At 39.3% G+C, this 17188-nt stretch overlaps 1 protein-coding gene across 1 annotated transcript; it reads right to left on the minus strand.

Annotated features, from left to right (window-relative positions):
• Positions 1 to 10677: 10677 nt before the first annotated feature.
• LOC145990289 (major royal jelly protein 1-like) lies at positions 10678 to 16939 on the minus strand. The gene is made up of 2 exons (XM_083125976.1): positions 16508 to 16939; positions 10678 to 11477 (listed from the first exon to the last, which is right to left on the minus strand). The coding sequence occupies exons 1-2, from the start codon at positions 16937 to 16939 to the stop codon at positions 10866 to 10868; spliced, it is 1044 nt and encodes a 347-aa protein (XP_082982102.1). The 3' UTR covers positions 10678 to 10865.
• Between the last annotated feature and the right edge of the window lie 249 nt (positions 16940 to 17188).

The following is a 17188-nucleotide window of genomic DNA, read 5'->3' on the forward strand; positions in this document are numbered from 1 at the left end:
GTTACATATATTACACAGATATTAAAAAATACTGTTTTGGTGGAATTGTAAAAAAATAGTAAACACTCCTCTTTTGGCCTTTTAAGTGAATGTGCCTTCAGCCCGTAAGCCATCCCCTGGTTCCTCCAGGCCAAGATTCAACGTAAGAGTCGCTCATATTAACCTTCTAATACTGAGTGAGTAGCCCTAATATACTCAAGCAACAAACTTATCCTTCAGTAATGGGGGTTGAACCGGACATCTAGATTGTCGGTAGTAACCTATCACAAGGTAAATTTCCATCTGCTACGAAGAAATAACTGCGGACTCTAGTCTTGAGTGATAGATAATAAAGCTGCGAAGGAACTCTATTCACTGAAAATTTATCACTCAATGAAATGCAGCTTCGAAGGACTGAGCCCATCCCAAAATAAAAGAAGGTTGCCACAGGTTAGTAGACCTCAACATCATTATTCATAATTTTAACGCTGCCATTCTTTTTTCGATAGACCAGTGATCATACTTTCTTAAAGACTTTTTCATGAAACAAGAACCTTTTTATTAATAGACCATCAGTGCTCGAATTTGCATAATCATTCTCCTTCATCTACTTCATTATCTTCAAGTTGCTCCACACAAGGATCCTTCCTTCTATCTCCAACGCGAACAAGGAAATTTGCATCTAGGAATTTTCCCTTCGAACACTGCAGATAAAAAAATCCTAACACATTAGATAATAAGAACTACTTCGACAGAAGTGTCCACAAAATGCCAAATTGTAAGAAATATGAACTTACAAAATTACACAAAATAATGGTCACATTCAACTCATAAGTTGTATACCCTGCGTGGCAGAGGATGGAATAATGGTCTTTACAGCAAAGGGATAATTTACTATGGGTCCCACCTTTAACTGAGGTTTTCAGCCCCTTTGAAGTAAAACGTAACAAGTGTAGACAATATGGAAAATTCATTTCAGCTCTTATTTCAATATGAAAAGAATTGGGCCCCTCCTTGAAAATATTTGGTGGGAAGTTACATTTTAAATATCACGTGTAAAAATAAAAGGTTACGAATTAACAATTTTGATGTTTGTTGTAAAATAAGGATCGACTGGTTGAGCAACTGAATATTTCTGCTGGATTCCTAACTGTAGACAATTGACACGCTACACTACGTTTACGACAAACTGCGTAGATACAAAGGTATGAGATGAGGGATATTTTCCTATCGATTGACATCTGCGAGCAAGTAAGTTAATTCTGCATTTCGGAGGGGGACCCATATGACAAGTTGCCGGGGCCCCTCTGGCTGAGATAATACGTCACTGCTTGTTATCGCAGACGTCGTATATGATGTTACTGGGAACCCGATTTCTGTTTCGTAAATCTATTTTTTTTTATAAGCGACACTATCTGTGGAATTTCTGCGATTATATAAAAAAAATCAAGAGCACATTGTGGGGCCCCTACACCTCGCCCCTTTGTATTTTACTACATAATCTATGTTAGTTGGCCATTTTACTGTAACTTAATGAATGTACCGACGGAAACAAAAAGAAACATGCAGCTTCACAGTGCATAGGCTGGTGATCTCAAAGGACGATGTGCAAGCTTTTTTTCAACTAAGGAAAGGAAAACAGTTATTCTTCAGGGTTCCGGAACATCTGTCAATGGCCAGTGGGTACGACCATTCCATTCTCCCCCTTCCTGCAAGATCGTAAAAGCGGCGAAGTAACGATGGTAAGAATATGGGAGGAGTGTTTGTGGCTGGGAAGAAGGAGAATTTCTTGAAAGCGACGCCAGCGCCTCCCTCGTGTTCCCTTGGTACTGTTGTTAGAACGGAACTAACGACACCCTCGAAATTTGGTTTTCTTTCAACATCCAGCCGAGGCTTAATAACACACTGTTATACGGCACTGTTCTACTGAATTCATTGAACCTACGTGGGGTACTTGTAGGTTTTGCTGTACCTGTCCACGTATCTTGTTTCAGTTCCAAAATCTGGGCACGGATACATATATCTATATTTTAAAGATATAAACATTAACACGATAGCAGTAATTATGCTATGTCTTTCTATAGCAACTTCCCCTTGTACATTATCCCGAGCAACTTTCATTAAGTTATAAACAGTCGGTTTTCCTACATCCTGGTTCACATGTACGTGCGAGAAATCGCACTGTTACTTAATGCTTGCAATTTCAAAACTTTTGATTTGAAAGAGCAAGAAATATGAAACTTCATGGGTACACCGAACTCCATGGATTAACGTGAATATACCAATTTTGTATATTTTGCAGTTGGACACGCTGAAACTATCAACCTGAACGTTAATACTTCTTTTTTATTTACAAATCCATAAGCAAGGGGTCTCGTGTTCAGTTATCGGTGGAGTTATACACCTTAAACTCAAGGCCCAGTTCTGAGTGACCTTTATGTGTACCTAAAGTGAACTTCAAACTGTCATCGTCTCATAACGAACGCAGTTACAGTAATTTCATTCATCCACGCAACGCAAGCTGGTAACTCCTCACAGATAGCAATTCCCAAGTTCCGCTTAGAACTTTGACCTTTACATTGTTGCCAGTTGCGGTTTTGCATAATTTCCTCTAGAAACCACAAAATATCAGCACGTGCTATTTCAGTCTTTTGTGAGGGGAGAACACATACATATCCACATGCTATGTTCCTTGAGGAATTGTGAGTATTCACAAAAGCCAATAACCTGCAGGGAATCAGTGGTTCTCAATGTTCGTGAACATGTGGCCCAATAAATTCTATTTTAAATGTTGATGCCCCGATCCTAACAATTTTACTCCAGGGGGAGACACGGCCCCCTTCCGGACGACCATGCTGATGTTGCGTTTCTCCGCCTCTCAATGGGCGTTAAGCTTTAAGGCGAGGAGGGACAACTACGCACTAGTTGTGCATTTATTTCAATATCATCGGATTGGGCACTGCTATTTAAAAGAGAGTTTAGTATGCAAGAGAGTATGAATTTCTCTCCATGTTGGAAGTGGAAACTGTTTTTCAAGTTGGTTAGTAAGCTAGACACGATGTTTGAAAAATATGATTAATAAGTATTTACAGAATCCCATGTATTCCTTATGGGAAATCAACTTCAACTTCATATTACGGCTAATCAAATGAGAGTTTCGACTTTTCGTTCTACTATGACATAGTTCAACGTGTCCTTTTCCTTCCATGTACTTTTCTGCGATATTGGATGTTTGATATTCCGGAGAAAACGAATAAAAGAATGGTCCCATAAGGCTAATGCATTTCTCCTTGCCTCCTACGGTCATCCTGGCAGTGTTGCCAAATCTGATGTGCATAAAAGAGCGACATTTCACTATTAATAGAGCTAAAGATGACTTTCAAGGAGCTAGACTAACGAAGGCTACATAAAGTGCCTCCTAATGTAATTTTAGGTGTCAGAGGGGTGGGGGCGCTGCTATTACCGTTAGCTTTAAAGTGATGGCAATTTATTTTTAGTTTTCACCGCCTAGATTTGACGGCATCACCCATCTCAAATATAATCCAATGATGTTCATATGAAATCGAAAATAAAGGATTCCAGGATAATAATATTGTCATCTTCACCTTAGCCACAGCGCTACACATAAAAATACGTGATGAGGAAAGAGGGGTGGGTGACGCAGCCTATATATGAATATCACGTCACGTGCAAAATGTACACTCATGGCAAAGGTTGGTCTTTATGGACTCGAGCCAGTGGTGGCATCATGGTGGGACAGACGGCGGGTGCCACAGTTCACAGTCAAACGAGTGCACGAAAGGGCCAGATCTGGCTCCAAAAGAGCGAAGTTGGCAACAGTGATCGGCAGCTGCCCCAGCGAGAAAGACCATGGGGAAATTGTCCCTCCTCGCCTTAAGATAACCTGCAGACTTCTGGCATGGAAATTCCACGCGTTCCCTTTAGTGGGCGTTACACCATTTGATTTCAATAGAAGCAGATAACAAAAGTTCTGTTGCCGCCATGAGCGTCCGAAAGGGGGAAGGGGGGCCGTGGCCCCCCTGGAAAATGAAAGTCAACCAAAAATTATATATTTTTCACATATAATTTCATTACAGCCACAATAATATGTGTTAGTTATTGCATGAATATGATAAATTCAAATTTAAGCAATGTTTTTTGAGGGAACAACACTATTATTGAGGAAAATGTGCCTTGTTTGCCCCCCTGAAAAGAGTCACATTCCTGGCCCCTCCCTGGAAAAAAATCCTGCGGACGTCCATGGCTGCCGCGTTTCCTCGCGTCTCAATGGGCGATATGCTTTAGAAAACGACACCTATTACAGCCCTCTTTGCGCAAGGTTTTCTTATATTCTGCAGCGGGTGTTTTGTCGGGCATGGTGCGAGGCACAGCCAGTTTGCACCAAACGCTAAAACTAAATGCTCAGAGCTCTAAACCTAACCACATAAGCGGAATTGTAGGTCACTAATTGTTAGGTTATGAGGGGCAGGTTTAGAGCTCTTAGCATTTCGATATTGGTGCATGCTGGGTGTACTCCGTACCAGATCCATGTTTTGTCAGCTACACATAGCAAGGGGTGACATCAATCTTATGACTCATCATAGATTAAATTTGAATCATATGCATATTAGTTTCATTATTCATAACCTTCGTTTTAGTATAGCTACCATATAACTGAAACAAACAAGCAAACAAACAAACAATACTGTTGTTTTGTTTCCTTTGTTTTCAAGAGTGTTTATAGTTGAATATAACTGAATTTTCTTTCAGTAACCCGTGACAAATTAAGAGCCTTTTCCCAGAAATATACAGGGTATCTACAAATGATTGAAGCGGTTTCATGATGTTACTGTACATGCAGTTAAAGTGAATCAACAAGTTTTATTCTTCAAATAGTCTAAGCATCTTCCTGATACAATGAATGTATCGAATGAACATGCATGTGTGAGTACCCTATATTAGTGTATTTGATGTTAAGTCTTTTCATTTATGTCTGTCGGTATTTATTATGTTTAGGCTGGAGAGGGAGGCTGAAGCCTAGAGCGTTATTCAAAGATATTTTTTGTTAGACAACCAAATTATAATATGCGACGGAGAAATTATAACTTGGATTTTATGTTTACTTTGTTTATTTGTTTTATTTGTTGTTTCCCAAAGTAATGCGAAACTTTTTACAATCTTTATGTGTACACCCTATATTAGCTAATGACTTTTTGTTTCCTCGTTTCAAAATTTGAAGGATGTAAAATCAAAAACCGTGGCATAAGAAGGAAATATAGAAGGACGCACATGAAATGTTGGTGCTTGGTGGTGCAGGAGGGAGGCAAACCTCAATCCTGCCTTGGGTACCAAAATATCCAGGCACGGGGCTGGTCACTTGAACGTACGGCCTTCTTTTGTGCAGTGGGAACAGGGTGCGAAATCGAAGGGGGGGCAGGGGGGATCTCCCCCACCAACAATCTTATCCTCAAAATTCCTTGCCACCAAAAATTTACCGGGGGTAGTTTTTGTTATAACAGCAAAATATAAGCACTTAGTTTTGACTACGTACGTATTTTACTAAGGATAATATCGAAGACTCACACAAAATAGCATGATTGGGAGTGCAGAATACTATCTCTCTCTCTCTCTTTCAAGAAATCATTAACAGATGTACTCTACACCAATAACAATATGCGCACAAGAAAAGTAAACAAGAATGCAAGTCAAATATAATTATAAATTCGAATTGATTTATTATAATGGAGAGCAAAAAGTAAACAAAAGCTCATACATAATAAAACAATTTTAACTATTTTGCAATTTATTGACATCTTTAATCAGTAAAGGAATTAGTTTGCTACTTTATAAATATCTGTTATATTTAAAAGAAAGAAATTAATTTCTTTGTGTATTTAATAATAATGTTTTTTAAAAATATTTAGTAATTGATTGTCTTTAGTTGTAAAATATCCATATCATTATATATATATATATATATATATATATATATATATATATATATATATACGTTCAATGATTTCGCACCCTGAGTGGGAAGCATAAGTATTACCAAGCAAATTGTCCATTACTGTATTTATTCTCTTGGTTTTATGTAATGAGAGATTCAAGGATTGAAAGAGAACTCGAAGAAAGCTGTTGACAAGCACAAAGACACGTACAAACCTCTTCCTTAAAATCCCTAGAATGTAGGTAAGAGAAAACATTATTGAAAATAGTCATGGACAATTTACCGAGAAATAATTGTGCATCCCACTGTACACATAGAACTGGAAATGCACCAAATGAAATGCCAGTAAATCGTGAATGAACATGCTTAACAACAAATTACTTGGTAATATCTATGCGTTCGACTGTATGACGCTTTTTGTATTCCATATGCTTGTTGCAAATGTGAACCGAATTGAAGAGGTCAGTGAAAAGGTGACTGACATCCCAGTGTTTCTAAAATCAAGAAGAGAAAGTTCCTTTCACAGATCGTTTTAATTGATACTACTCCATTGAGACGCTAGTCTTTATATAGGATATAGAATAGAATTCAGATCTTTATCTTTTATGTTAAGAGATTGTTATGTTGTCCAAGACCAAGGTGGAAATTTTCCAGGTGGTCAATTCGATACATTAATAAAAACCATTCAGATGGTGTCACTTTGAGTATTATGATTTCCTGAAGAATAATGTAATTTTAACAATTTCATGTTATTAATTTCTTCCGTATGCGCCAACAAATGGTGACCGCAGATTTGCATGACATCAATCTTATGACTCATCATAGGTTTTGATTTGTATATTAGTTTCATTATTCATAACTTCGTTTTAGTATAGCTACCATATAACTGAAACAAAGAAACAAACGATACTGTTGTTTTATTTATTTTGTTTTCAAGGGTGTTTACAGTTGAATATAACTGAATTTTCCTTCAGTAACCGGTGTCAAATTAAGAGCCTTTTCCCAGAAATATACAAATGATTGAAGCAGTTTCATGATGTTACTGTACATGTATTATTCAACGTATCACGAAGTAACTTTGCACTTTTGTAGAGAAACTCAACAAGTTTTGTGACACATTACAAGTTATGGGGGTTTTCTGTTCTATGGCGCCGTTGAGCATATTCGTGACTTTCCGAGACTCAATGCTTTTCGTGTAATCTCAAAATTTAGAGTTTACAGCCCCTACTTCTTCAGCAAACAACCATTAACAGAATACGAGTATCCCCAGTTTCATCACCATGTCCACGAATTCTTAACCACCATAGTGTCAAACCGATGAATCGGTCATTGTGGAAACGATGATCAACAACTACTGTCATTCACTTAACTCCCCTGACTTTTGTGTGGGGGGTTAGATGATGGATTTAGTGTTTGTGCCTCCATTACCGAGTGATCTAGAAGAACTGCGGGCTCGCATCATCAGTACTTTTGATCGAATTGATAGGGACATGCTGCACTGCGGTTGGGAAGAACTTGATATTGAAGTGTATGTTTGAAGATTCACGAAGAAGGTCATACCGAAAACTTGTAATGTGTCACAAAACTTGTTGAGTTTCTCTCCAAAACTGTAAAGTTACTTCACGATATATTCAATAATACACGTACGCATGTGCGTCGCCAGAAATTTTTGCAGGGGGTCGGGCAAATGATAAAAGTTGAATAGTAGAAAAGTAATAAGTATTATTACCACGGTCATAAATGTTATTATACGAGTACAATAATAAATATTATAAAGTAACAAAAATAAATTTTATTTGAAAAAAATCATAATTATTATTATTATTATATAAATGGAGAGAGACGATCCACCAAACGAGTGAATACCAGCACAACGTATTTTCTATTATTTCTTTTGCATTTTATGCAGTTAGTATCTAAAATGCATTTTGATATTAACTTTTGCACGTCTGGATCAAGAAAATGTTTTAAATGTTAGTTTTTTTTTCATAAAGTTTGTTGTGTGACCTCTCACCTACAACTGTAATTATTGGAATTTTGAAACCTGTGGAACCATTTGTTCTTTGGATGAAATGGTAGAATATAACCTCGTTCCTGTATTTTCACTCAATGTTTTCGATCCAATGCATTATTACTTTGATTTTTCAATTCGAATACTAACTACATGAACTTTATTTCTGTTCTAAACAATAAGAGGAACAAACTTTCGGGTTTCTTGTATCTTTAAATAAACGAGTCAATTTCCAGGGGGGGCACCGACCCGTTCGACCCCTCTCCCGACGCCCATGCACGTACGGTTACATCATGAAACCGCTTCAATCATTTGTAGACACCCTGTATTTCTTCTTTTTAATTCGAATATCAGTCAAGCGAGTTAGCTGATTGAACAGTAGCAAACGTAGAATTTTCAATGCGACATTTCCAAACGATATCTTGTAATTGGTCACTTTTCCGTAAGCAGTAAAATATCAACCTCACTTCCACGGAGTAAGCCCCGCTGCTGCAGACAAACGGGGCTCTTGCGTCAGGACCTACATCCAGTATAATCTTGTGTACGTTTGTGTGTTTTCCTGTGTTTTGTCCTCATAATGTTCTGAATGCCCCACTTTCAGCCTCAGCTTCTAACATGAGTAATCATATATTAGTCCTCAGAGAGATGTGCTGATTTTATTTATAGCAAGGGGCTTGGGCCCATATAATGAGACGGGTGCAAATACCCTAAGTGTTGACGTACCTACAGTTTTCACTTCATTCAACTGTATGAAATAAATCGTGCTTCATTGACAAACAAGTAAAAAATTTAAAAAACCTTGTTTAATATATATATATATATATATATTTCATTAAATAATATGAGGAACACTACAAGAAAAGCAATAGAAGAATGCACATAACAATTCGCATCGAATTATGACAACATAGCTAATAATAAATAATGTGTTGTTCTGTGTGCTGTCTGTACCAGGCCTCATAACATTTTACTGATTCAACATAGTTTGGTCTTAACAAATATGTATCACCTTTTTGCTCTACCAGAGTTTGGTATCTCAACAAACCTGAGTATAAAACAGAATCTTTTGTAAGAAATTATAGTGCGCGACTTGGTATCCAAAGTTTTGGGAGATTTTGTCCAATATAGAGTCACTCGGGGGAATATGCCCATCGGGATTAAATGCCCACCCCCCTCGTATCTCGCGCAACGTTAATGTTATGACAATCCTGCGACATTGAAAGCGCCCTCCGTGGTGAGACGAGGCAGCAGGTTTGGAGCTTGTGAGAAGAATCTGAAGCCATCCAGGGTTAATTTCATGAGGTAAGAAGACAATTTTTGAGGTAATAATTTTTTGGACGTTGCTGTATTAACAGTGTGCAATAATATTCCCAAGAGAAAAAGAAACTGAATTATATTTGGTGTAAAGATCAAGGGCCAGGGAAACATATCTGCAGAGTGAAACTGCCGCAGAGTTGCCAAGCAGTGATTTAATTTTCTGCTTGTAGCTGTGGGGTGATATGCCCACAGAAATTAAGTACAATATGCCCATGGTCATTATAATGAGAAGAAAGGACCACAATGTGACTGGATCCAGTGTATTCGTTGTAGTATGTGGATGCATGAAATATGTACCAAATTCACGTCCATGTGTCCAAAGGGCAATGCAATTTCTCAAATGTAAACAGTAAAAGAGGGTATGGTAAATTCAAAATAAATGTTGTTAAAAACGCTATGCTTGTCTGCACAAATGATGTTCTGGTTACGAAACAAACGTTAATAATCTTCCAGTTAATGATGTATATTAGTTTCATTTAAATATCTCATGGCAAGTATTACAATTGTTTCTTGTATTGGGCATTTTACCTCTAATGGGTGGGCATTTTACCCTGAACACGGGGATTTGCCCAAATTGAGGTTCATCTGTTTATTTTTCTATGGTTCTTTTGCTATAAGTAGTAAAACGTATAGGTAACAATAACAAAACATGTAGCTTTCATTTGACATCCTTTTCATTGCCACACTTCTTCATTTAGCGAAGCTATAAACCGCCAAAAAAGAAGTTGGGCGTATTCCCCCGAGTGACTCTACAGGGTGGCCACGAATTAAGGGGCACCTTTTGTCACTGTAACTTTTGTATTAATTGAGCTAGAATTGTTCTTTCCTTTTTATCTTTGTTTTTACACGTATGCAAAATCTAACCGGCAGAGCGGAAGAAGTAGATGTTGTTTAAAATGGCAGCAAGACGCCTAAGTATTGGGCACCGTGTCAAATGTGTACGTGTACTTTCCATTACCAATCACGTGTAGCGAATGCTGCAGGAATGTGGACCTCTAGCACTTAAAGTGACACTATCTCAAGAACAGTGGCGTATGCTGACTTCAAGATCTGGGCTTCTCACTATGTCACGTGGTCCTAGCTAGGCTATGAATGGAAATAAATTTACCAACTCCTAAGAAATCAGGTTGCCAACTCATAAGATATCAGGTTGCCAACTCATAGTAAATCAGGTTGCCAACTCATAAGAAATCAGGTTGCCAACTCATAAGAAATCAGGTTGCCAACTCCAGAATCAGCATCATCATCTCACTTACAATTTCTGATCGATTTTTCTCCTGTATTTTGTTCTCTAGACTTCAGGCTTCGCAGATACCCTAGCTAGCCTAGGATATACGCTCCTGCTCAAGAATCAAGTTATTTGATGCAACCGGAAGTGTTTCAGACCTTAAAAATCTGGTAAACCACGAAGCTTGCATTGATTTGAATGAAGCTCAAATTGATAATTATGTGAAAAAACAGATAAAATAGTCATTGTGATGTCTAAGTTACCATCTTCAGAAAATAAAAACCTTGCCAATGTTATAAATATGTTATCATTATTAAACGTAATTGATGCTCAAAAGGTGCCCCCTTAATTCGTGGTCACCCTGTACTCAGTACTTAGTCTTAAGGATACTGATAGACGCTGAAACATCGACTGGCCGTATTGTTCAGTTCAGAATCGTAGTAATTTGTAACAGCAAATACCAAGTTCTTACCGTCAGTTGTCAAATCCGTGACGTCACCTACTATATCTTCAGTCGACAGCACGACGTGATTGGTCGCTTCACAAGACGTTCTCGTGTCCCATCTTACCATAGCATTCCGTGACGGCACATAGTAATACAGTATACCGAACTTGTCTATGACCATTTCCTTATTTGGACCTAGTAGATCGCCAACAGTTTCAACAGATATGCCCAGATCTCGCTCAAGATCACGAAGAGCCCATGTTTGTAGAGTGTAGAGATTCCCCGAACCTGCCGGACTGTAGTACAACAGTGGACCATGCACCGCCAGTGACGTTCCGAAATCCAAGCCTGGGATTGGTTGGAAGGAATCGTGCTCAAGGCGCCATATCCCGTCGGTCTTCAGGCTGTAGACAATCAGACCTGGACATGTGGAATCACTGATGTATGCGTAGTAGGAACTTCCCTTCCTGTCTACTTCCAAGTGGCGTAGAGAGCTATTGTCACAAACCATTCCTTCTCTGGGAGGAAACCTGACAGTTTTCTGTACCTAGAATGAGATGATGACGTGTAATTTTGTATGTATTTCATGTTTTGTTAAAAAAAAATCGACAGAAATATTAATGATTATTCACTCTTCTTGAGCAGCTGCATAGAATCCTATAGTCTCATTTTGTAGACCAGAACGAGAGCTACAAAATGATATAATATAATCATTGCAGCGCCAATAGTTCCCAAGATAATGCAGCAAAACCCGCGAGAGAAAACACAAACTTCAACAAAACCTTTCCGGCAGAACCACCGTTCTCTACGCGGTCCGCGCTCATTATATTCAGAAGGCGCAGGAAAAGAGAGCATTGAATGAAGGCATCTTATCAGCGCCTTTTTTTACACCTTTTTGAAAACATTTTCAGAACCTTGTTTTCCTCCTTCCGACCATAATCCTATAGCCTGACAAGTTAAGTCTAGATATGCGCAGATCGCTGCGGAGCACTTCCTATTACGTCATCCTCCCCACCACTCTTCTACGTACTAGTCTGGCCTTGAGACTACGAGTGGTGCCAACTCAGCAAAATTAAGCTAAAACAAATATGACAAGCGATTTTTACTGTGTAGATTGACGATACCGGCTCATATCAGTTTATCAGTGGTTCATTTGATTTAATCCGGTCTTTGAAAATGCGTGCAGTGCGCGGATCATAAACTGCAGTATTACGGACGCGCGTTATGGTTTATAACGAAGAGAAACTACTGGGCGAATTCTGAATGCGACATCGAGCAGTGGCCTGGTTTTTTTTAAAGCCGAGTGGAGTGGGGTTTATTTTGTTTATCGCACAACAATCGCTACGAGAAGGCAACTGATAACATGCTTGCCTGTGTTCTTTTTTAAAGCATTGAAATGTTATTGCTCTTTACTCTTGACTGCATATTTTTGAAATGCAAAAATCAAATCATGCCGGGTCCAACGAAATCCACAATCTGCTCTGGAAAGCCCCTTAGAGGACAGGCCAGGTAAATTGTTCACAATGTTGCAACATATTTGCGAAATCAGAAGGAGTTACATAAACTTAAGTATAATGTTGTCGAGTCCACAAGCGCCGCCACGGGAATATCTAAAGGGATGGTTTCTCAAGTTTTAAAAGAATTGGATTGGATTGATTTGTTGTTTTTAAGTCCACTTTATGCACAGTAAGGCTAATCGGGACTGGACCTACAGTTTAAAGTGGGATCCGAACCACTATGTGCCTCCACCGGGAATCGAACCTGGGACCTCTTGATTACAAGGCGACGACGCTACCACTACGCCATCGGGGAGAGCAAGTTTTAAAAGAAGGAAAAGAGTCGTTGGCGAAAGGTGAACTGAATTTCTGTACTCCGACAGGAAGAAAACAGCCCAGGAAAAAGCGAATACAAATTTCGTTGAAAATCCTCAGATCATTCCGCTCCCTTCAGGTTGCAACACTGCGAACCAACGTTGCTGCGAAGAATGGAGTGGGGAAATGTGGTGTGAGATGCGCAACAGTTATTTGCAGCTATTTATAGTTATATCTACAGGGTGAGTGAGAAGTAACTAGGAACTGAAAATTTGTTGTAGATTTGTAGATTTGTAACGAAGTGGTTAGCAGAGGGCGCTAACCATTCAACCGAGGAGGTCGGTAATAGTATTGACAAATTTTAAAATAATGTACCTAGGAAATGCACTAATTGTTATAATGCTTCGTATCAGGTTTAATTTTTATGTTCTTTTGTTGCAGCTGAGTACTCAATGATGTTTCACGTGTCGCCGAGAAGTATTTGAATTGTGAGTAATCGTATAAATCTGTGCATGATCAAGTAAGGAATATTAAAGTTACAAATTTCCAAATGTTCTTTAGCAAATTACTTTTGGCAACACTAAAGTGAAGAATATCATGATCATGAATTTGTAAAGCGATGCACTAACCCTGGTTTAGCCGTGGCGTACGTACTTATTTGAGTGTAGGGCCTCACAGGCCCACACTTTTTTTAATCACTAAAATTCAGGAAACCATTTTGTTATTGAATCCTTGCTTCCTTTGTTGATTATATATGTGTAGTTATTTATTAATTATAATAATTACAAAAAAATACTATCATTAATAAAAAATAATGACCAATTATTGCTCAAGTGTCACTCACATATTTTACCATTCACAAGAACTCACATGAAACATAAAGAAATTACAATGGTACTTCTTTTGTTTATAGACGTGCAATTGTTTATTAATTACAATGATTACTATCATTACCACCCAATTGTACACTGTCACAGGCATGAGTGTCTCAAAAAACACGCATTCAAAAATGGCGTCTGATAGTGGATTTTGCCTCATATTTACATTACGTTTAGGTTTTTATGAACAATAGCAATACAGAAATATTGGGAATACCCTAGTGAACAAATTTATATATTTTCAACTTTTTAAAAAAAATTTCGCAGTTGGAAATTAGAAAAAATAAAGGTGGCGGGCCTGTCAGCTTAGGTTAATCAAATCTTGTTATTTTTCAAAGTTTGAAATCTCGTAATGCACGCCAACTATTCACTTTTTAAGTGTTATTTCTTTATAAGGAACCTACTCATTATTTGAGGACTTATCTTGGAACATCTTGATGAGGTATTTGGGACGTATCGGTAGGGGGGAGACTTCGAAAATGTAGTCAAAATCTCTCGAAATTTAATCGAACTTGTCATGGTGTTTTGGCAAAAAAAATTGGGGAGTCGTGATGGATTTTTTAGCACTGGAATTAGGATGTATCCTTAACGATCTAGAATTATACTTATTTTTACGTCACTTTTCGACCTCTGTAGGTAAATCGCGTCAATGATGATGAAATTGTGAAGCGATTAAATAGATAGACTCAACAAAATGTCGATACATCTTCCAATAATCGAACCAGAAACTCTGATTAAAATGCTAACTCTAAGTCTTGAATTACATTTAGCAATGTGTAATTATACCTCAGTCACTTTTGCCAAGTAAGTACCTTTTATTTCCAAACGTGTTACCTGAGTTAGTTAATTTTACCTACTAAGTAACTGTAACCGAGTTACTTTTATCAATAAGTAACTTTTACTCGGGTTTGTATTTGAAGGGGGGATGGGAGGGATTACCCTATGGTTCCTGTATCCCCCTATGCTTGTCAATATTTGGCTCTTGGGGGTAAATATCCCTTTGCTTCAAAGGTAGTTAATAAAATCTCCTCATTGTAAGTGTTTCAAATACCACACTGCTTTTACCAATTAAGTACGTGCGCTTGACTTACCTTATTAAATAAATAAATGCACCTGAGTTACTTTGATAAATAAGTAACTGTACGGACCGATGCGACACGTGACACAGCCAATCAACAGCAACGTTTCACACCGTAGCGGCATGACAGGCCGCACAAGCCTGCGTTCGATTGGTGAAACCCTCACGCGACACATGTCGCTTCGGGTGTTAAATATCACTAAATTACTTTTGCCAATCAGGTACTTCGTGAATTACCGGTACTTGTAAAGAGAAGAGCTATTCCGAAATATTCATTCGATTCTCCTAGGGTCCGACTTCAATCCCTGGCGGTGGCACAGTGATTCGGACCCCACTTTAAACCGTAGGTCCAGTCACGCTTAGCCTGTCTGTGCATAAAGTGGACTTAAAACAAAATTTGGCAAATTTGTATACAGGGTGGTGCAAAAGTCAGGTTACGTAGGAAAACAAAACGTGCGTACAGTCGTACACATGACTGATACGTAATGGTTAAAGTTACAGTACATGTTCAATATATGCAACATCTTCTTCAATGCATGCTACAATTCGACTCCTAGTGTGGTGGAGGTGGTTTGGGCAATGAAGCCTCTGATCCTTTTTTTGAGGTGGTCCAGGCTCTTAATTTTAGCGTACACGAGGCCCTTTACGTAGCTCTCACGTAAAAATCTAGGGGTGTTAGGCCTGGCGATCGTGTTGGCAATTCAACTACAGTTGGGAGCTGAGAATACTGCGAATACGGGGTGGGGTTCGGGGTGAACGGGGAGGAAGTGTGGGGAGGTGAGCTTCGACTTGGTGTTCAATTTTTCAGTGTTGCCAGACATGCAGAAGTCCTTGTAGGAAAGGGTGAGAATCTGATAATGGAATCGGGACTTACAGTGTGAGGTGCAGTCTGGCGTTCGGAAAAGTTCGGAACCATTCGTGAATCTCCACGGATGACGTCAGCCACGGGACATCTCGAAGACCAGCAACGGCATAGGAATTCACACTTCTTCAATGTTTTCGGAAATAAATTTGTTTTAAAAATCAAATGAATGTTTTGGCGTGTGTGTATAAGTAAGTGTATATGTATAGAGCAGACTATATCTAGTAAACTGGGTCGCTGAAGGTTAACTATTAATAGATTTAACATGCAACGAAAAGCGGGAAAGCCGGCTCGGGGGTTGAGCAAAGGTTTATTCAGATTTTTTTTATTTGAGGGGCGTAAATTTGTGTTTATGGGTGTGAAAAGGTATACTTAGAGCCAAAATGACCATAAATTTGTCCTTTTATAAAAATTGTGTGGGGTTTTGGTGCGTAGTTGGTGGATAAATCACTGAGGCCGAGACAATACAGCTTCATGTTCCATAATCCGAAAGTTGCAGATAAGCGATGCTACATACCAAAATGTAAATACAAACGAGAGAGAAAATGTAATACCCTGCATAAGTTAAAATTAATTGATCCATGTCCAGGAAAGAAGCATTGACAAGACTCTAGGAAATACGCAAAAAGCACGCACGCACCCTTACTTTCTTAATCACGTTGGAAGCAGATTGCTTTGATTTGTGAAGTTTTACTTCATTATTAGTATTGCTTTCACTTGTTACTATGTAATACGTTCCATTCGTTTGCAATGCGTTTTCGTACCATGCCTTTTTTATTTATGCCGCTGCCACCCTGAAAGGAAGACGACCTGGCTGCACACGGCGACAACAGGCAAGTCAGTTTCGCATTCCTCAGCCTCTCAGTCTTCTCAGCTCCCAACTGTAATAGCAATATCACTGTAACCTGACTTTTGCTTCACCTTTCTTAATGACACACACTAACTCACCTCATCGCCGGCGAATATGACCAGTTTCGGGGGACATCGGTTCGGAGCATTGAGGCTCCCGCCGTCCAGGGCCCACAGGCGGCCCTTTGAATCCAGCTCGATGTCCTCCACAGTCTGCAGCGCGGAGCAGTCGCCATACTGTTGCGACGGCCAATCAGGGAACGGCTTCACGATCGGAGACTTGAGCCATAACCAGCTGTCCCACACTGCCTTTCCTAGCGTTATGGGGCCCGCGTCGCCCTGTCGAGACAGGGCCACGTACACGTCGTCCTTCCACACGCGAGCTCTGGTTACGGCCTGTGCGTTGGCCTCGAACGCGGGCTCTTCCCTCTGGAAAACCTTTACTGGACTCCATTCCAGAATTACTTCCGCGTTTACGCTGGCTGTTTGGTACAGGGCCAACAAAAGAATGCTCGCTGCAAAATTTCTCATCCTGCAAGAAAGACACCAAGTTACATTAGTTTCGACGTCAATAAAAATAATAATAATAACCCGTGGAGCAACAACCCTTGAGGGCCATGGCCTCAGCAGAGACAACCAACCAACCAGTTACGAGGTGACGTGTGGTCAGCACAACGAACACCCAGCCGTTGTTGTAGGTTTTTATGCCCGGGTTACGCTACTCATTCGTAGCTCCCCAGTCGCCAATTTCCTCACGATGGTGGGTGACCACCGGTCCCA

Source organism: Lepisma saccharinum, chromosome 7 (assembly GCF_977018435.1).
Source record: "Lepisma saccharinum chromosome 7, izLepSacc3.1, whole genome shotgun sequence".
Lineage (NCBI taxonomy): Eukaryota > Metazoa > Arthropoda > Insecta > Zygentoma > Lepismatidae > Lepisma > Lepisma saccharinum.